Source organism: Solea senegalensis, linkage group LG11 (genome assembly GCF_019176455.1).
Source record: "Solea senegalensis isolate Sse05_10M linkage group LG11, IFAPA_SoseM_1, whole genome shotgun sequence".
In the NCBI taxonomy this organism is placed as follows: domain Eukaryota; kingdom Metazoa; phylum Chordata; class Actinopteri; order Pleuronectiformes; family Soleidae; genus Solea; species Solea senegalensis.
Genome location: NC_058031.1, coordinates 8,173,809 through 8,195,712, shown reverse-complemented (window position 1 = coordinate 8,195,712; position 21,904 = coordinate 8,173,809). Strand labels below are relative to the sequence as shown.

Sequence of the window (21,904 nt, the reverse complement as noted above, 5' to 3'; positions counted from 1 at the left end):
TTTTGTCAGTTGCGTCTAAACTTTTATTGGGATATTTTTCTCGCTAAAAGAGCAACAGTAGTTTTAAGAGCTAAACATCCAGTAAATCACCTTTCCCACAAACCGCACAGCCCCATTAAAACCAAACAGTCCCAACTCAAGCATTTGGGCTGATAATCATGTGCCTGTTAACAGTGTGTATGTATGCATCTGTCCATACGCGCTTATGGAAACTATTCTAATACCTGCTTACATAAATAAAGGAGGTGTTAGTTAATTCATGTTGGGGACTCAAGGTGCAACCGCTAGATGAAGTGTAGACACGATTCTAGGTGGTCTGTTGATGCGTGGCCCTGCTGGGGCCCCTGTTGGGATGATAATTGAAAAGACTGGGCTTCTGAGGGTGTCAGCTGGATCTTCACACCAAATGATGTTTGGGTGGAATGTGTTCACGCTCACTTATCCCACCCACAGTGGAAAGGCAGTGCAGTCCATCCTTTTTAAGAAACACTCTCTGCTACTGTTAAAGTCACTTGAAGAATGTTTAGTTTAGGAGTATCCCTGCTCCACCAGGAGGAAAACATGCACCAGGAGGAAAACATGCCTTTGGCACTGTAACAGAGACTCCTCTGCCTTCTTTCCCTTTACACACATAAAATCACCAAAGAAACAGAATTAGACCCGTTGCCCTTGCTCTGTTTATACACATTTAAAGTCATGTGATTCTGTCATCACTAAGCTGAAAAAAGCCTGTCAGAGATAGCGTTTTGGTCAGTGTAAAGCCAGGGTGTCTGGTTTCACACCGCGTTCACGATCTCTGCTCCCTGTCTGGTCATGGTGCCGCCAGGCTGTGACCTTTGGCCTAAAATATATCATGATGACTCACCCACAGTGTGTAAATGCTTCTATCTGGAGATGATTCAGACGGATGTAGACTTCAGAACCGGGTTTAATGGGTGTTTTTAACCAGTGTGGAGTATTTAAACAAGGTTTATCTGGTGTAGCAGTATAATCAGTATAGCTGGAGTCAGCCTGATAAATGTGTAATGAAAATTGAACTATAGCTCTCTTTTTTTAAGTTGCAAACATGAACCATTTCATGCAGTAAGTGTTGCTAGTGAAGTAAAGGAAAGCTAAGGCTTGTCTGAAAGGTGTGGCAGGTTGCAAGCATGTACAAGTGTACATGTAGGGATTTGTTTGTTCACCCCCCCATTCCTTTGATCTCAGCAAATTGAGGAGGAAAAAAAGGCTGACTTATTACCTTTTTTTTTGCAGTTCATTTATATAGCTCTTTAGGCAGCTTTTTTCACCCTGTGTTGCTACAACAACACATACACAAGTCCATACAGGCTGTAATGTAATGCCTCAGTGAAATGTTGGTGTAAAAGGAGATGGAATTGTGGTTGACACCGACTTGCTGGAGACGGAGAACTTTTGAATGGAGTCACACAAAGAGATTCACTAGACTATGCCATCTTTTCCTTCATTAGTTTGATCATATCAGTACAGAGGCGGCATGGTCCTTGCATATGAGTCCTAAACGGTGACAGAAGTGAGTTACGTTGCCATTTTCCAACCTTTACTACTGTATGTAAAGAAAGAGGAAGCACAGTGATGTTTCAATCAGAGTCTGTTCACAGGTCTTGGGGAGTATGGCTGCAAATGTGTGGGGGGGGAGATGAATGAAGCCTTGTGTGGCTCCAGAAGGAGCATTCTGATGATGTCATTTGAGGTAGTGTTGGTTGGTTTGAGGGATACAAGTTATCCAATCCAATCCACTTTTTTTTTAAATAGCACATGGGTGCTATATGGGTGCCAAAGTGCTGTACACCGCTTGAAGACGAAGAATATGCTTAAAATCACTATATACACAAAAGACTCAAATACAGTGAAACACTAAAACACATGAAAAGACTAAAAGACAAACAGAGAGCACACAATGTTCATGTTGGGTTAAATGCACATCAGCCACTACCAGCATAGCACAAGCAAAACTCTGACCGAACGGTTGGTGGTGTGTAACTCAGTCATTCATAGAGTCTGGTGAGTGACCCATAAATGGGTTGCAGGAGATTATTTAATGTTGCCAAATAAATGTGCAATCGTTGATCTAGCTATTTGATGTATGTGAATATGTTATAGCGTGCATATAGTCCGGTTGTGATGAATGTATCATACTCGTGTGTCTATCTCCTGGAAATGTTGGATTTTCTTACTCAAAAAGTCACAACATTGCTCTCTTCATGATTTGTTCTTATGATAGTTTATCAGCTTTAAAAACTGGGTCCCCATATAAAAATTTTCAGAAACGGGTGTAAAGCCTTTGTTCAGTTCAGAGTCTTTGTCTTTTTATGTGTAGTCACATTCCATGTATGTGAACACATTTTTGACCAATAGAGCAAATACTGAATCTGGAGAAAGCGCCATGCGTAGTATAGGTGTCGGGTTCTGGCAAAAGAAAAAAAGAAAAATCAGGATCTGCTACAGTGATTTTGGTTAATTTCGTAAAAGTCTGTCATGAATCTGACTATGATTTACTACTCCTTTCACACTTTGTCCTCAGTCCATTGCACTCTGCTGAATCACCTTGCAGAGCCTGAATATGTCTGAAAAGTCATCGCAAATGTTGAAAAAGTGTGAGCTCCACTGCCCATTTCCAGAGGGGGACTAAGCTTATTGTAAAATGTATGGCATGACTGTTGTGTGGGAGAGAGAATAAATGACCTGGGGGAAGATGGCTAGGCAGGCACTCCAAGCATTTGTTCAAAAAATGTGGACTTATCCTTCTCTTTTTACTCCCTGGCCCCCCTCCCTCCTCTCCACAAGTCCATTTTTCAGAGGAAATCCAGTGTGTTTGTTGCACCCATGTATTAGTCATGGAACACTTTGAGGAGACAATCTTTGCGCACTGTCAAAGAGTGTTTGTCTTTTGAATGAGAGCCTCCTCGCACTTCCTCCTGGTCCAGTCACTTCGGATTAAACCCCGTGGAAATGTCAAAGAGCTAGAGAGAGCAGGAGGGCCTCACTCATCGGGCCCTTTATGCAGCAGGGGCCCAGGTGGAGGTTTAGTGTCAGAAGTGGCAGGTTGTCAGTCTAATCCAAGGCAAGGCACATGCAAAAAAACCCCCGTCATTTTGTCGTTGTTGTTAGAAATCTTAAAAAATGTAGTTTATTGTCCCTGCAAAAAGTGTGGAAACGGACCCTTTTCTACAAGCTCGACTTCTTTCTATTTCTGAACACAAGGCATGTCAGAATACACGTCACCAGTTCTCATTTGGAGTAAGCTTTTACCCTTGACTCCTAGACCACAGATAGCATTGGGTCGTGTAAAAGGCAGGTAATGCTTCACTGGTGCCTGGTAGTGCTTGGTGAGCTCTTCCTAAAGGGAAGAGTATGTGTCAAGCTTCCATCCACTTAAAGCTCTCTGCAGTTTACATTCCATTCCTGTTTAGTACATGCTGCTACTTCAAGTCCAAGCAGATATTGTTAGTCTGAAAGAGGCTGAGAAAAAGGGAGATGAGGGAGGTTAGGGAGGGATGTAAGGTCAAGGAGGTTGGGAATTTGTCTTGTGAAGATTTTTTTCTCTCTAGGTGCCTGTCCACGGCTTCCATGAAAGGTCACGACTTGTCGTTGGAATCAATTGATTGGTATGAGCGATGCGGTGTGCCGTCATTTCGGGTTTCGTCTCTCTATGTTTGCCTGTCACGCGCTCTGGTGGAGACAAATGCAGAAAGGTTGTGTGAGCTCAAGAGATGCTTTAAATCTGCTATCAGGAGGCCAGTGTCCGATATTTTCACGAGTGAGCGCCAGTCCTGTGAGACTCATGTTTAATATGAACTTGGTCCAGTTTTTAGTTTCTGTAACAAACTGGTCATGCCTTCGGGATGTTTCTCACAGATTGTCCTGCAGCTGCATCTGCGGGCTTATTAGCAGAGTGGAGGAAATCAAGGCTCCCTGCAGAATTCTTCCCATGCTGCCTCTGACAGGCCTTGGCTGTCATAGTGTGGGAGTAGGTTTACATGTGCTGCCACATGTCAGCGCATCTGTGTGCACTCAGAGTCTATATGTGTACGCCTGGAAGACATTGTTTCATAAATGTCTTAATGCACGTTGGCAATTTTGAAGGCAAAATGGTCCTTACGTCAACGTCTTTGGTTCAAACAACTTAATGAGACGTCACACTTATGTTATGTTTTGTCAAAGTGTGTCAGGCAGTTGCAAGGAACAGCCATTTTAAAAGCCGGTGCTTCACAGAAAACACCAACTGGTGAGAAACTGAATTCACACTGCACCTCTCAAAAAAACATTTGTGTGTGTTTATTGCTTCACTTTTGAGTATGATTCCTTGATGGTGTGAATGCTATTCAGAAGCTGAAGCTAAATGTTTTGATGCCAGATATATGTCAGTGGACGTTCTCAGTCATCCAGGTCATAGTCATTGTCAGTAGTTGGCTGTATTAACGTTGTAAGTCTGGCAATATTCTATCATTTCAAAGCCAGTAATGAAATATACAGATTGTAAAATGCACTGCCAGGTATGACCTGTGTCTGTGTACTAAAAGATTCTGGAGTCCTCTAGTCGTCATTAAAGCGCATAAGACTTCTCTGACAGACATATTCCTTCATTCCAATAAACATGACCAGAATAGTAAACCTTCTCTAGCTAGTCTATAAAGAAGAAAAAGAGCTGCCCTGACTCTGGCTCCATAACACTACAAAACAGCTTATGTTAGTTCAGATTTAAGCTCAATGAAGATGCACAATGTTTTAAAATGTCTAATTGATTTCCAGATTATTTTTGGGTCAATCCTGTCCGTCGTTTTTTTGTCTGCTACGCACAGAGGGAAAATGTCTTCTCTTCCTCCCGTGTTTTCTAATATTTTTAACATTTGCATTTATCTTTGTATTACTAGAATAGGGGTAGTTGTGCTTCCCAACCTCAGTTTCTTCTGATTTGAGATTCATTCTTTTCTCTGTTACATGCCCACCAGTGACACTTGGTCCTGTTAGCGCAACTGTTAGCAAAGATGGCGAACACTGTTTACATTCTGGGAATGAGGTGCATAAAGTGCAGAATTAGCATTGCAGTTTCAAGCCTCGGACCAAGTGTCACTGGTGGGTACGTAACAACAAAAAAAAAGAGAATAAAGATATTTCTCCACTCAGGGGAAACTGAGGTTGGGAGGCACAATTTTTCAAAAAAGACTACCCTTATCCTAGTAATACAAAGCTAAAGTGTATTAGAGTGCAGAGTGTAGTTACCAAAAGTATTATCTCACTAAATCCCAGGATGAAACGTGAACTTTACTTTTATCTCAGATAATAGGGAAAAAATTTTTACATTATTATGGTCTTACAAATACAAGCTGTGGAGAATCTGAAAAGTGTGAGTGTTTTATCCACTGTGGTAAACAAAGAAGCTTGAGCCTGGTTAGAACCAGTAAGAATAAAATGTGTTGAGAAGCCGGCATTTGTTTGGAAACGGGAGTCCACAGTCGGTCTCCAGTTGCGAAACGCAACAATAGCTGACAATGGTGCCATATCGAAAGGGTATTGGCTCAGTTATTTAAACCCTGTCTGTCTTTTTTTTCCCACCAAAATATTCTGCTTCCATCATGGACAAAAATACAGTCATCTTTCTTGGTTTGTCCACACGGCGGCTGAGCAAACATAAGGCGCGTCCTCTTCTGTAAAGTGTTGCCTGTGTCTCATTGTAGATGGATTCTCTTGTTTTCTTTTTGTAGAGCCACCAAATACTTCATCTTAAAGGATAAGCATTGCACAGTGTAGACAGAATAATTCAGAAGTAAGGATTGGAATTCCCTTTGACATGTGTGTACATAACTTATATACGACTTCTTCAATATACCAGGCTACCACTTGTCCCACTGGATATTGCACCAAGTTAGAGAGAAAGAGAATGTTAGAGGCTGGTGTCCATTGGGCCCGGTGAAGTACAAAGAATTGCAGAGTCAGTCAAGACCTTTATCTCATAGCATTGTACAGTGAGAAAGCAAATCCAGATTACTTCACCAGACAAGTGCAGCTTAAACTTGTTAGCATCACCATCAGGTGCAAATATGAACTTGTCGTCCAAAGGCTAGTTTCAATTGTAGGTGGCTTTTGCTCAGGTTGCATCTAGTAGATGAGATGAGATGATACTTCATCCTAAAGGAGTGGGAGGCAGGAGATGATCACAGCAATGGTTGGCTGGTCTGCACCACTGAAAAGAATCTGGTCAGTCAGCAGTTCCCTTTTGAAAATGGCCCGGGATTGTTTTTGTAGGTGGTGTTCAGTGAGGGTAGAGAGGATTTGGAGGGATAGATTGTTGTTGTTTTTTTATTAGCTGAAGCCATTTAAATGGCAAATCTACCACAACATCGTTTGGAGGAAAAAGGATTTGGCAGGCCATGCCAACTGGAAATGCCAGGAGTGGCATCATGCCATAATCATAACTAAATTTCTAGCTTCTGGACAACGTGGGTGTGGAGATGGTGAGAGCAGAGCAGTGATGGTAAACCCACAGAATTCCACTTGGTCTGGCAGCATGGACTTCATCAAGATGATCAGATACGAGAGTGGCTCGCTTCTCTTTTTATTTATGTGACTGAGAATGCTGTAATAGATTTATTCTTTCCAGTTGTGTACCGCAGTTTTGGTGTTTAAATCAAAACACTTGACTGGAGACTGGAGCACTACACTTAAATTAGTTATTATCTAGTAAAGGCATTGTTGCGTGGGTGTCTAAAAACAGGCAACACGACAAGATGTTCTAACTGAAACTGTTAAAAATGTATTATTAAATTAGCTTTAACCCATCTGTAGCGTTCAGTCTAAAACGATTAACAATGTCAAGTAGTACAAATACATTTTGTTATCAAGGTGTGGCCCATTATTCAGATCTTCTCTCTATAGACATCCCTTTTAATTTCCTTTCATATAACTCGCTGAATGAAGATCATAGTTGCCTTTCTAGTTGCAGTGATTTCATGATGTTTTCATGATTTAATCCTTCCCGAACTACGAGTCGGTCGTAAATAACTGGTCATAATTTGCTGGAGTATTCAAAGTCTACTTAAAGAGATTTGTGTTGTTCTGATCTGAATGCAGCTGCTCTCCTTGGATTGCAGAGATTTCTTGTGTGTGTTGTCATATGTGGGTCATTTCAGTCAGCTGGGAATAACTGTTGCCAAATTCCAGCGTTCATTTATATAACAAATACAAACAGAAGCGAATGGCAGTGATTTCTTTTGATTTTTCTCCGTTTGAAAAACACTTGAAGCCCGAAATGGGGAACTCTTTAGAAGCCGTCTCAGAGATAATAAATGGTAAATGTAAACACTTCACAATGCCTTGTTTCCTGTCGGCTTTTGTTTTCTCTCCACCCTTCCACGATCCATGTATAGCACTTGGGTGTAACCTTTCTCTGGAGAGTCTTCAACCCCTATAAATCTGTCTGTGTTTGTTGCAGGTGACTCAGGCCTCCAAGGTGTGGGGTGGGGTCTCTGTGCCAGAAGATTTGGAGGCGGCTAAAGAAGTCCGGGCGTCTCACAGCTTACTTGACGACGACGAGGACTTTGCTGCCGATGAAGCCTCAGGAGGTGGGGTTGGCAGAGGACGTGCAACCACATACTACAGCAACAGCTGTCCTAAATTTGTGGGAACTCTGTCTTTTTTTTCCCTCATAGTGCATTCCTTAGATCGTTAACCCATCCCCAACACTGACAACAGGGGAATTGTTGCTTTTTTGTCGATGATGATTTCATTCACATGAACACTAAACTGCATTATTCACACTTTTCAAGGGGGGGTTTTCTCCCTTGCGGGTTTGTGTCTTAAACACTGAATGTAAAGAGTGAAAAAGCAGATGGACCCCTGAACCCCACACATCAACTGAACCATTATGCATCTGCCTCTTTCTCCCAAGATCTGCCCAGTGGCGAGGATGATGGAAGCACACCATGGCCGCCAGTCGCAGAGAGCACAAGTAAGGGACTGGCAAATATTTCATCTAACAATTCTATTGGACAGATGTCATTTATGTGTGGAAAGACCTCATTCAGTCCCCCATGTGTGTCTGTGTGCATGATATCCATCTGAACGATGATGCCTCCACATCCTGCTCCCGCTGCATTGTCCCAGTTTGCCCAAGTCTGGTCATAACACAGGGCCTCAGCTTTGTCTTTGAGACATAAACAGCTTCTCCCGTCTTTTATCCTTTTTTTTTTTAGCAGTGGCAGAGATGGCAGCACTATAAGACACATTAAAGGACAATGAACAATAACAGCTGCTATATCACATCACACCATGGCAGCAAAGAGTAGATAATGTATTAAACTTTGCATGATGGATCTAAATATGCGTGACCTCAGCCACCAATGATGCCTTAAAGGTGTCAACTGGAAATAGTTCATTTGGAAAGACCAATGCTGACAGTCTGGGTGTGTGCTCGACACGAGAGGTTAAAGTTTACATATTTCAAGTTTCTTTCGCCATCGTTGATGGACCAATATGCACATGGCACGTCCATGCTTTTGTCCAAGGGAGCTCTTCCCCTCGTGTAATTTATGGTATTACTTCCCACCATGTTCAACAGAGTCACACATGCAGGGGGATTTCGCCATCCCCCCGCAGATTAGCTTGAACCGTTGCCGTCCTTATTAAACACACATGCCTTCTGCTTCTCTTCTTAGCCCGTCCTTGGTTTGTCACACGGGGCCCTCGACAGTTTAGTGGAGATGATTACATCACGGCAGAGTAATTGTTTTGGTTGCACCGTTGCGAGCTGACATCAGAGCCGAGGCGTGTAGCATGTGCCGTGCTCACAGAAATAGCTCCGCTGCGGGGCCTTGCTGGATTTGGGTAGTGGACGGATCAGAGGAGACCTGAGCGCAGTTGACATGAATGTGCTCTAATGTGTCTGTGTGATGAATTCAGTCAGGAAGATTTAATCAAAGACTTGCACCAGTGACGATTATATTAAATTGATCGATGTCGTAGAACGGGAAGACGGGATAGAAAAATAGTATTTTAATGACTTGAACCTACAAAAATCCCCCATTATTTTTGTTTTATTGCTTCTGTTTCCTTAAATTCAATATTGCGGAGAGGATACTGAGAATATTATGTTCTGTGGCTACACCTTTGCAGTCGTCCCTGTATGATCATGGTGCTATGACTGGAGACGAGGGACTATTCCCATATATAGATCTGAACAGTCAAGTGATGGGAAGGAAATTTGGTTTCCTGTGCAAAATGCTGAATACTGAGGATGCTGAGTGTCTCTGTCCGGTTAGTTGTCCAGACCATTCACCCAAATGTCTGGTTTCCTTCCCTCCTCTACCACTATTAAGTGGGAGATGAAGGTGCCAACGTTGTCTCTGTTAAGTCTTGCATCCTGTTGTGTAACTATTTGCCAAAGGTGAAGGAATTTCCCCTTCTTTCTGTCTCGGTCTCGAACACCGATGATTTGAGAACAAAAAACATTTGGAGTCAAAACTGTTTCTCAGATTAGGCTATTTTCAACCTCTTTAATCTATTGTTGCAGTTAACCCCGCCCTTATCACAGTCTGGAATCTTCTCTGGAGATATGAAGGTTGCGTCCCATGTTCTTTTAACCTCTGGTCTTGACCCCCACACTGAGAGCTCCAAAGAGATTGCTGGGGGACTAAATCTAGTTTATCTCCACTGTGAGAGACTTTCCTTGTTCCACAGTCTCAGTGATACACATTCCCAATGCACTAAGGATATTAGCCACTTTTATTTGGAAGCAGAGGAAACAAAGACCAGCATTTCCATGTGATAATAATAATAATAATAATAATTTTTCTTTTTTTTTTTGAGGGGCTACTGGGGTTACATTTCTCCCAGCGCTAATTTTGGATGAGAAGCTTGAGAATTCAAATCTCAAGATACGACACATATCCCAACAAAAAAATATGGTTCAAAATGGTTTTAAATCCACATTAAGTATGCATTGGTTAGAAGAAATAGGCTAAATGTTTCAATTGTGATGCTATGTAGTAGGAACAAGGCTTGTACCTGTACTTCTTGAAGTCACATAAGTAAATTCAATTTAAAAACCAATGCTGTAAACCATGACTGATTCACTCAGTTCTGTGTATCTGAGATCAAACAAGTAGCGTTGTCATTAGATTAAAGTAAAGGATGAGAAGTCAAATGCGGTTTGTGTTTAGTCTTCACTTAAACGTAAGTGTCACATTGCCCTCGACCCTTGTGGACTCACATACAGTAGAAGCTGACTCACAGGCAGGTCATGTAGTCTCAGCTGCTTTTTTTATGTAATAAATACATCACTTCTGAGTGTATTCTTGCTGAAAAAACACAAACCCAGGCTCAGATTCTCCAGTGTTGCAGCACATCAGAGTAATGTATCCTGTCCATCACTTTGGCCTCAGGGCAGCGGACAGGATGTGGCCACCCACTCAGGGTTTCTGCCTTTTGTGTCAGGATTTGGTGACGTGTGTGTCTCGGTAGCACTGTCCTGGTGTGTGTGTGTCTCCCTGTGTGTCGCACAGAGGGACGAATGCTGGCAGCTGCAGTTATTTTGGTGAGGTCTTTGTTGTTGCACTCCTGGGGGCCCTTAAGGTGGTCACACACTCGTACGTTTCCATGCACGGCGAAGCTGTTCAACTGGACTACTGCCCTTGTCCCAGTATACAAGCAGTAAACAAGTAGGGAAGGGATTTATTGAATGAAGTGTGTCCGCCCCCACTCTGCTAGGGCAGTGAAATACCCCCTTTCAGCTTGTTAGACGGTGCGTGTACATGCACGTTTGAAGTCCGATTTTAGTCAGACTAGGACAATAATTTGGTTTTCTCAATGTCATGTAAGCATGTTAGTCGGTCTAAAATCGAGCTAGTCTTAGACGGACTAATATACCTGGATAATGCCACGGAGAAGACCCACTCTTGGACTGATGAAGAGACCAGATTTATGCTTTAGAACCACAGTACAATCCATCTCACCGTTCAATACACAGTCAGACATACATGGCCTTCGCTCGATTAAACTGTGCATGTAAACGTACTGAGTGTTTCCGGTTTAGCATGCAGCAAATTATTGGCATGTTGTTCACAGTCTTTCTACCATTCATTAACTTTAAAATATATCATTCTTTAAGCCGAAAAAGGTACCAGCCTGAATTTGTCTTTGCTTTCGGTTGTCTTATTGTTGTGAGATTTGTACGAGAAAACGTGGAAACGCTTTTAATTGTTTGTCCGACTCACGGCGAGTCCCGTGTGTTGTAGCAACGGACATGCGGGGACATGTACGGGTAAAATGGCAACGGGAGGGTACTGCTCAGGCGACAATGTAATAAAATGAGTAGATTGATTTTTGAACTCATATTTGGTTGATAGAAAGTTACATACATAGAAATACTACAGTGAAACTGCATCTTTTACTCAACCGTAAAAGTGAAAGTGTCTAGTGTGTGGTGGGTAATGTAGCCTATGTCAAGTGCTGTATATCAGGTACATGTGGGGAAGGCGGACTCGGCGTGTGTAAAGTGTAATATGTGTAATGAGTATAACAGAGTAGAGAATGGGACTTTATTTATCGTATTTATATTTATTTAAGTCCTAGTACTGACTGACACAAGAGTATAGGGGGAATTAGCCTCACATGCTTAAACTGTTTTTTCAATTGCTGGTGTCAGTCAGAGATAAAAAAAAAAAAAAAGCCTCACACTGAAACAGTTAATCTGTAGTAAGACTGTGCTCATTTCACTCAGGGTGGGTGTTCCTCTAAAGGACTACAGCGGAATGGCCTTGGTTACTGATCTTGAGCCTTATTACTGAACCTTACCCCGTGATGCTGCACTCTGTTGTGCCAATAACAAATGTGTTGCCCTGGAGAAACTGCCTTCTACTGCTGCTCTTTAGGAAAGAGCGCTTGTGGGTGTTTGTATGAAGAGGCCTTGTACATCTGTTTGAATGAACTCTGCTTCATCTTCACAGCAGTGTCAAGGACAGGACTTGTAACTGATATGTCAATTCATTTTGGTGACCTTTAAGAGAATACATTAACTAGAAAAGTATCTGTTGTTTTTCAAAACAAATATTGAGTTTGAACTTGTGGTTATTGGCTGGGTATTCAGTAGTTCCTCTAGATATAAGCGTATATTTTTATAAAGCCCCACGCTGATCAGTGGTTTCCTGTTTGAACACTAGTGAGCATCCATATCACACAATACCGTTCTTCCAATGGCTAATGTAGTGCGTGTATGCATGCTGTCTGTAAATGTCTTTTCCTCTCTCCTCCCTGATCGTGATTGCTTCATCACAGGCTGTGATCATGGTCCACTGCATGGCTCTGCATGGTTCTCTCATTCTGACTCCGACGTGGAGTCACAACATATCTGCAGCCTTTGAAGTAGTGGACGCTTCATTAGCTTTAATTAGTTTGGGTCACTCTTCCCGAGCGAGCCCTCAAGTTGTTAGGTTAGGGGAAGTTTCCTGTCGGCCGTTTCCTGGCTGGACTTTAACTTGTTTTACAGAAGCTCTTGCCTCGTCTGCAGTACTCTGTTCTCTAACCTAATGTACCTGCTCTTCACTTGACTGAAACACCAGACAGCGGCTGCCACAGTCACTCTAAAGGCGAATGCACCAACTTTTTTTTTTTTTGTCTACACCTACTCACTACAGTAAATGGGAGTATCAGAAAACCATATGTTTTTTGTATGTGCAGCTGTGAAACAGCTGGTTCCAGCTCCTTAATTATGAAAGAGCTCTTGTTTGCCACTGGCTGTTGAATTTCACGGAGTGGACTTGTACAGGAACTGCCTTACCAGCACCAATCCAGCATAAATGATGTATTTATAATCTGCTGTAAAATATAACGAGTGTCTTTGGTAGACGATGAACAAATAAATATATTGTTAATGCCTATTGCACAAGGGCGCCCCACATCTCTCTTAAAACCCACTCGAGTTTCCGAATGACCAAGGGGCCTCCGTTGACATTTCAGAATATGTCCCATGGTGTAACTGCATCCAAGGCAGGTCAAGAATGAATGAGTCACCACAAAACAGAATATGGTCATTGTTGTCAATGCCAGTGCAGAGGGCTCAACTTGTGGTGGGAAAAAAAAAAAAAAAGTGGGGGGAAAATCCTGACAAAGATGGTGCTCAGTTTTTTCCATTTAGGAGGGAAAACAGGAAGCAGCTCCTCCCCGTGTCACTGCAAAGTCCCAGGGTGAATGTGTGTGTCGGACAGCAGAGATGTGAAGAGGAGTGCATGGAAGTGTGCCTTTGGTTCAAGGGAAATCCTCTGACCTCTTCTCCTGGACCCTTTCATGCAAGCAGACGTCCTTGTGTGTTTGCAGACAGATGCCGGACGTGAACGGTTGAAAAGCGCAGCCAGTGTCTCATTAAACATGACTACTGATAATGCTGAATGGGGCTGTTGATACAGTGGAAAAGACGCTGACATATCGAGCTCCTAATAAAATCATCATGGCAACGCTCCTTTCGTTTTCTTGGCTGTTTTATGGGGTTTATTATTGATTCCAGTGACATTCTTGCTTCTCTTTTGGTACTTCACTTTCTGGTTTCTCACTTTCCAGTTTCTCTCCGTGTTTGCAGTCATAGCCTTCCTAAAACTTGAACCTCTCTGTACCTGCCTGGCCAGTGTTCTTGATTGATACTTGACCCCTAGCTCCTGGTTGTGCCCCCTGCGACCTCTGCTTCCTGTCTCCTCCCCTTTTGTCTCCTGCTTTCGCTCCCTGCCCACATTGCTCTCTGCACCCAGACAGCCAGGATGAAGGGACTGGACAGATCTTCCTGTTGTTGAGATCTCGTCTTGTCATGGTTTGGACTGAGAAATCGGATTGTCAATTCCACTGTCCAGATAAGATCAGATGTGGCCATAAGTGACTACAGTCGCATGAGACTGTTGACGTTGTCAACATGCACCAGCAGGATGAGCCAAACGGTGATGGAGGAGTTCACGGCACTTGCACTTGTGGTTGTGAAGTGTCAAATGTGATTTTTGAATTCATTGGATTGGAGGAGTGCTACCTGGTAATGTGCATGTGTACATGGGACACATTTAGAGCCCAGTTGTATCCGATGACAGGAAGTCACCGCCGGAAGACCTCAGTCACGCCTGTTGTTTGTTTATTTTTTTTTTAATGCTGCAGGCTCGTTCCTCTCTTGTCTTTGGCACACTCTCCTGTCACCTGCTCCACTCAGTTATGCGCTCCCATTTCCAAACACGCTCTCAGATAACATTCCAAGGAAGACGCAGCTTGGGCATGTAGTGTTCGAGTCCAACAAGTCTGTTTTTCCAAGCCTCTTGCAGGCGTCTCCCAGGGTTTTTTTCCTCTCTCTCTTTCTCTCTCTCTCGATGCTATTGGAAAATGACAGGGTTGTTCCGTCGAGTAATCAAGTCCATCACTCTTGAGTGGCAGCGCGTGTGTTTCCAGCCGAAAACATCTCTGTCAAGATGTCTTGATGCTACGTCATAACGTAATCTCCATGGACGAGTGAATTTGTTCTGCCGTTTATAATTGCAGAAGGACTTTTTTGTGAGTTTCTACCTCATGCAGATTGCTCATCCCAGTGATATGAAGCAGCTGTGTCACAGAATCACTACAATATGGGAAACACGCCTGACACACAATGCTGGATTGCTGCACACTGTGGGAGAGCAAAATAGTGAAACCAGAACTTATTCCCAAGAGTTCAACAGAGGGCAGTGAATGGACCCGGAGTTGCTGGCTGGTCACCAGCAAAGGGGTTAAGTGGCAGGGGGCCTGTCCATATGAGTTAAGCTGAGAACGAGGCTGCTGGCGTATGAATAGATTAAAGTGAGAGAGACATGAAGATTAAGAAAATGATGAAGAGGAGAACAAAAAAAAACCATGTATGATTAATGGAGTTTGGTTTGTTTCTCACGGATTCCGGCTCGGCCTCGCTCCTTCTGACAATAGCTCAGATGGTGCTGGGACGGTGCAGTGGGCGCAGCCTTGGGGCCTGAAGGTCATACCCAATGCGGCTCGGCTTTAAAGGCCAGGCAAGGCTCACTTCTCAATCAAGTCTTTGTCTTCTGCAGAGGCCTTCATGTGTTCAGAGGGGGCCCATTTCACAAAGCCACCACAGTTCTACTGAACAGCTTTAATGGCTAAATAAGTTTGTGAATTAAAAGTGAGGAATGCAATTTCTTCACAACTTCTATATTTTTTTTCCCCTGCACTCGTCGTATTTGCACTCCGACGGTTTCATCACCCTTGATGGTAGTAATGCTTGACAAGCCCTCCCCCCCCACACTCACACACACACACACACACTGGATGATGTATAGCAGTGTGGGTAAAGGAGCAGCTCATTAGGAGCAGGGCACAACCCGACCCTCTAATCAAAGGATCTCAAGCGGCGGCAGCCCCACACTCGCCACGTTTTAACGTCAAAGCGGCAAGCTCAGAGAGAGAGAGAGAGTTGGGTCTAACAGTCTGCTTCTGACCTGGCGGCGAGTACCCACTTAAAAGATGAGATTATATGCGGGTCAAATGAAGTGCTTTGATGAGTAACTTTGATGTTGTCTGTCTTTTCATTCAACTCTCAGACCTAACAATTATTCCTAAGAGTCTGACAGTAACAATCTGTGCTGCGAGCCCTCAGAAACCCTTCCAGGCTACGCGAGCGCCCGCAGTTCTCTCGTTACATTTTCACGGACAGTGTTTGGGTTTACTTTGTCATAAATGAAGCTTTTCCCTCACCAGAGATGTCTTGTATTGCCATAGTAAGTTGTGTGCCGGCAAAGTGGGGATTTAAGAGAGGACAGCTGTTAACCAGGCAGCAGAGCATAAGGCAGCAAGGCTTCCCACAGGCATGTAACACAATGAACACACAGCCCTGAGTGTGAGACACACAATCTTAAACTTTTAATTAAATAGCCCCCGGTAAGCATGATAAATGTATGTTATCGGTGACGACGTGTCTGGTGATGTATAATTATCCAAGCAGCACCAAATAGAAACCCGATGCGCGCACACACACACAAGTTTCTCCGTGTTACACGTGTATGTGTGTTTGCAGGTGTGGATTTGTTGTTGAGCACAAACGGATGAATCATACACATTAGTGAGCAGAGGCTCAGCAGATCCTTACTTAAAACACAACTCAAGTAGCGCCTCAGTGCAAGAAACGGGACAAATATTGACTTCCTCCCTAAACCCACACTGCCAGTCTGGAATCAGAGGCTAGCAGGCTCATTCTAACAAAGTGTTGGCACCGCACAGCGGTGTGAGAACTGGGCACCCTGCAGGCCTGGGCTATTTTAAGTTTCATGGGCTATAAGCCTGTGACATTGGACTTAAAATAATACAGCTGGCATTTTTGTCCATAATGAGTTCTTCATATAGCTCTCAGAGGTTAGAGATGAGTGACATTGCCAAACAATGCACTCAAAAAAAACAACAAACCCCAAAACATATTTGTTGATATCAGTATTTCAGTTTTGTTTTCCCCGACACTACATATCAAGACAGATGTTCTTCTGACTCTGCATACTGTATACACACTTATAGCGTTATAATTTTAATACATTTACATTTATATTGCAGTAATCAGTCTTATCCCCCAGTCTCAAATGAAATGTTTCTCAAAGCGGGTTGAAAAATCGGGTGTGTCTCACCCAGCAACACATCCACACATGGAAATCACTGCAAAAGTACACACTGGGTGTAAAAAAAAGCAAGTTTTAACTAGATATTGTCTTCATTGTTGAGGTTTTTATGTTATAAAAGAAAGAATAAAAGAAATCCAATATGAGCTGTTCAGTACGAACAGTACGAAGGCACCTAAACTGGGAAAATACTTCCAAATGTAAAGTTACAAGTTTCAATCGATTTTTACTTTAAAAAGCAAGTTTTGGTAGATTTTAACTTGACAATATTGATATGGTTCCAAAACTGGAATTAAAATTTTTTATTTCTGCAGTTAAAATGTATTTTTCTCAATTTCCATGGAATGTAAAAATTGTCTGACTTCACTATTTTGTGACGTGACAGAGCGACGATATTTTCTTACTCATTTCCCTCCTTGCTACATTGCTTCACTTCCTCCTCTTTCTTCTTTCTTCATTTTTCTGGGTTCAGTGCCTCAGTCAAGGACACTTCAATGGACACTGTCGAAAGAAAACCAGCCAGCTGTGCACAAGGTTTCAAAACTAAATCACTTGAACCGGAAAAGAAAAATTCCGGATTATACTGACAGGATTACTCAGTTTTATCTGGAACTCCAGGCAAATTAAAAAAATACGCAAACAAACTGCAGTATTTGTATGATTCACGTCTGAATATGCAGACGAGGGCCCTGTATCCTAGTGATTGATGTTCAATGACCATTCAGGTAACATAGCCTCTCTGTAGGCCATTGATATAATCCCTGGTGCTGCCCCCTCAGCTGCTCTCCTGCCTGCCTGATGTATTTGACTAAGCACTTGTGGAGGGAATGTGGAGGCCCCTCTCCAGAGTCATTCACAGAGGATTTTCTTCTTCTTCCTCTGCAGCCACTCAGCACAGCAGTGATCCTGACTAAAATCTGCACTTGGAGTGCCCTCAGACTCTGATATTATCAGCCTTCAGTCAGGAGACCAAATGCAAACTTGTGGTATCCATGCAGTTATATCATTTCTGCTGCTAGGCATCTCTCAATCGAACAAAAACAAAATAAAAGGCCTAGTTCTAAGATGTGGGGCCGCAGCGTGGAGTCATGGGAAAAGTGGTCTTGATGTCTCGTTTTGGTTTCCCTGTGCCTTACTGGCAAAATAACACACTAGTAGCATTGCACATTTCCTTCCTCACTCTGGTATTTCATGGGGGTTTACCCTGGAAGTTATAGCAGAGATGAGTAATAGAAACTTCTATGGATTTAGAGGGACTGGAGAATGCTCTAGCCACCATGCGTCTCAGTGTATATCATCAACAGGAACATGTGTGCAGAGGAAGGCGGGGCCTCGATGCTGTCATGTCATGGCCATATCTGAGTGCCTGTGTCGGCGTGTTGTGCCTACGTGTGTTGCGCTGCCGCTGCAGTGGTTGGCGTTTGGTGCCGATCCAACCACAATTGAGATATGGAAATAGACGCCATAATTTGTATGTGGCCCTCAAGCCACAGTCATGCTGCTCAGTTCTCAGTGACTGAAATATTTAACCAAAGGTTTTTGTAAGAGAAGTATCTCCCTTAACTTTCCCATATCACATTTTCTTATATAGACTTAGCTACTTGAATCCTGCTTATAATATCTGTACAACACATGGACATGAATGCTGAGCCCGCGGTCATCCTCTGTTATTGTGTGGTTTAGCTGACGGATCCTCTCCCTCCCTGTGTTTCTAGTTTATTACAGAGCGCTTGTCAACTTCACTGACTCCCTGGTCTACAGCCTTGAGCTGGAGGACATCTTCTCTTCAGCTTTTAATGAGATCTCTGAAGCAGTGGTGGACACGGTATGTACTTCCCTTTTAGGAGACACTTGACCAATGTGTGGCCTTGTAATCTAGTCCAAGGCTACCTTATAAGGTCCAGAAATATAATTTAGGACTTTGCTGATTTAGCTCTCCAGCTTGTTTATTTCTAGTTAACCGAGTCTGGTTTTCCCTCCACAGCTAGAGTCAGAGTACAACAGGATTCCAGGTACTCAGGCAGTCAACGTGGTCCTCATCAAGTAAGTGACACCAAAAGCAGATACCCTGCAGCTGTGTGCTGTCGGCCTCTTACTCTGGCCAGGTGACATTACTCTCTGTGTATCCAAGTGACATCCAAAGAGAAACCTCACCTCTTAAGAGCTGCTCTGTTTAAACCTCTGCAGTGAATGTGATACAGTGAGTAGCTTAACTGGGCCTGTCTTGCTTCTTTTTTTTTTTTGCTTTTTTTTTTTTACAGGAAGGTGGTGAGAGACGACGGTGTGGATGTATTTGTGGAGTTGGACGTGGGTTCAGACAACAACAGCAATGAGGAACAGATCCGCAGGGTGCTGTACAACGTGGTGAAGGAGGGGGCCATCGCTTCCTACGTCACATCCGTCCAGGGCTTTCAGTTCAAACGGCTTGGACAAGGTAAGACTTCTGCGACACAAGAAACGAGGAACCCTTGAACACAGTGAAGTGACTCACTGTGATACACAACGGTTTGGACACAAATGAATCGCCGCGGCAGTAGGCGGCGCCCCTAACTTTTTCCTCTGGTTCCTAGCGTGGCCTCACGTGGAGACTTTAGCAGCGCCAGGTTTGTACTGCATGGCAACTGAGCCGGCTGTACTGTACAAAGTGTAGGATGACTGCAGTGGAGAAACAGCCGAGCATCTTCCCCGTCCTGACGTTGAGCATTTGCTCTTATTGTTTACATGCAACGGTCATGTGCAGTGGTCTTGCACATGTTTTGCATGGAAGCACCAATTTGACTTTGGAGCATTGTCCGTAAAAGACTTGCCGTGCACAGAAGACCTTTGCATGGCATGAGTCTGATCAGGAATGCTGTGCAATTTAAACAAATCTCACCAGTTTTTATTTACATGGTAGATACAGTATGTCCCATATGTCTGTCTTGTCTATCGAGTGCTGTCTATGCGGTCTTGTCTTGTGTGTCGTGATGTCCATCCATCCGTCTACACAGTCCGTTTATGTTCTATGCGTCTATGATGTCTATCAAGTGTGTCTCGTCTCTCTAGTCTTGTGTGTCTAGTCAGTGGGTTTAGGCCGTTTTGTCTTTCTAGTCTGAGGATGTAATGCAAATCAAACATTTATCTTCTAAATCTGATGTAGTGTCTCGAGGCACTGCTGCAGTGATGGTGGTTTTCACAACATGCCTGAGCTGCACTTACCGTCGTGATCTGCTGGTTGATTTTTGCCGTGATGTGACATCCGTGTGATTCTTGTTGACCGTGCTGCAGCCTTGGCTCGCATGTATTTGACAACCCCACCCCTACCCCCTTCCTTGCGTCTCCCATAGTAACCCCCAGCATCAGGCCCTGCATGTCAGATGAGCACAGGTGTGGCGATGGGACATGCATCCTAATGGAATACCTGTGTGACAATAGACCCGACTGCAGAGACATGAGTGATGAGATCAACTGTGGTGAGTTGCTTCACTTCTAACATGGCCGGCGATAGCGTGGAGCAGTGACTAAACCATTGATGGAGTCATTTACTTATATCTGTACTTTTTGCTGAGCTTTAATCAGAGGTTATGTTTTAGATCTGCCAGCCCCTCCAGTCTTCACCACCCCTCCCACCACAACCACCATCGCCAAGAAGCCCGTGCGGCCCCCAAGCCCGCCTGGACCCTGCAGAGCCGATCAGGCCACATGCCAGAGTGGAGAGTGTATCCCGCGTGACTACGTTTGTGACGGGGAGAGGGACTGCTCGGACGGAAGTGACGAGAACAGATGTGGTTAGTGCTCTGTGTCGTGCCGTTCACATGCAGTGTCTGAAAATGCTTGAATTGAAGTAGCCAGAAGTGCTTCTAACCAAGGTAATTGTGGGGTTGTGCTTCTGCCGCGTCCCTTGTTACTAAGCAACCGAAACTGTGAGCTACAGAGACGACTTAAGTTGAATTCAATGAATAAAGTTACACCTTAAAGTAAGGGCTACTAAGTAAGCAGCAGGAGAAACTCCAGAGAATCCACAGCGAGCGAGTGTCCTGCCTCAAGTCAGGCACCACCCCCTGACATGGATCCTCCTGAGATTCTCCAGCTGCTGTGAACGTCTCCTCCTCAAAAACCCAAATCTCATATTACCTAGTTTAAGTCTGATAATGACTCAATAATCCTTTGTCTGCTCCCAGGCACTCCATCTCCCTGTGAACCCAACGAGTTCAAGTGTAAAAATGGCCGCTGTGCTCTTAAGCTTTGGCGATGTGATGGAGACAATGACTGCGAGGATAACTCGGACGAAACAGACTGCCGTAAGTCCTCATTTCTTCTTTTCAACAGCATTTTAATGATTTATTGGGCCCCCTTTTGTTTACTAGTGATTAAAACATGCTGGAATTTTCTTCTCATTCTAGCCACCAGGGGTCCTGGTGACAGGTGTGCTCCTGAGCAGTTTGAATGCCTGAGCGATCGCACCTGCATCCCAGCCAGTTACCAGTGTGATGAGGAGCCAGACTGTCCTGACCGCTCTGATGAGTACGGCTGCAGTAAGTCACACTAACGTTACGATCTTTTACTGTTTCATTTTCATTTTGCGACTGTCTCCTGCAGTCGAAATCGAATTGTTTGCCCATGACGGCAAATTCCGTTTCCGCTCACTGTCGGGGATTTACAAGCTTCACTCGACTGCCATATTCCAGTCACGCGCCATCTTCTGTGCACATTAATTATGTGGCTTGTCATCTTCTTGACAATTTACAGCCCCTCCCTCTGTGACAAGCCCACCAGAAGAGTCCATTCAGGCAGCACGGGGGGCGATAGTGACGTTCACATGTCAAGCTGTTGGAGTGCCAACGCCCATCATCACTTGGAGACTCAACTGGGGACACATTCCTGTCAGCGGCAGGTTGGTTTGATGACACATGTCTACACCCCTCAGATTTTTAATCATCACCACTTTATGTGGAGCCACAAATCTTGTCGGCACTGGAGTCCATAGAATTGACTGTCCACCAATTTAAGGAAAGAAGTTGTTGCTGTGTTTGAGCAGGCTGAATGAGGAACATCAACGATCTGCATCTGGTAAAAGATGATCATAGATAATCTGCATCACACCGGGAACATTTGAAAATGTATCACTGATTTAGAGCTGAAACGATTAATAACTGTTTTGATCATCGATTCATCGGTTTTGAAGCTTTTTTCACGATTAAAACAAGATTTCCGATTGTTTAAGCTTCTTAATTGTGAGTATTTTCTTCATTTCTTTGCTCTGGATAACAAATAAATCATTAAAAAATTTGTTTTGT

The 21,904-nt window shown here is 43.7% G+C and overlaps 1 protein-coding gene across 2 annotated transcripts in view; it reads left to right on the top strand.

Moving 5' to 3' along the window:
• The window catches only part of hspg2 (heparan sulfate proteoglycan 2), an 85,946-nt gene that overhangs the window by 18,562 nt on the left and 45,480 nt on the right, over window positions 1-21,904 (top strand). For both annotated transcript variants that reach the window (XM_044038529.1, XM_044038530.1), the window contains exons 2-11: window positions 7,451-7,580; window positions 7,907-7,966; window positions 18,344-18,453; window positions 18,613-18,671; window positions 18,890-19,062; window positions 19,955-20,080; window positions 20,201-20,395; window positions 20,789-20,908; window positions 21,011-21,142; window positions 21,357-21,501. In XM_044038529.1, coding sequence (XP_043894464.1) covers window positions 7,451-7,580; window positions 7,907-7,966; window positions 18,344-18,453; window positions 18,613-18,671; window positions 18,890-19,062; window positions 19,955-20,080; window positions 20,201-20,395; window positions 20,789-20,908; window positions 21,011-21,142; window positions 21,357-21,501 — 1,250 coding nt within the window. The remainder of the gene's footprint in view (window positions 1-7,450; window positions 7,581-7,906; window positions 7,967-18,343; window positions 18,454-18,612; window positions 18,672-18,889; window positions 19,063-19,954; window positions 20,081-20,200; window positions 20,396-20,788; window positions 20,909-21,010; window positions 21,143-21,356; window positions 21,502-21,904) is intronic.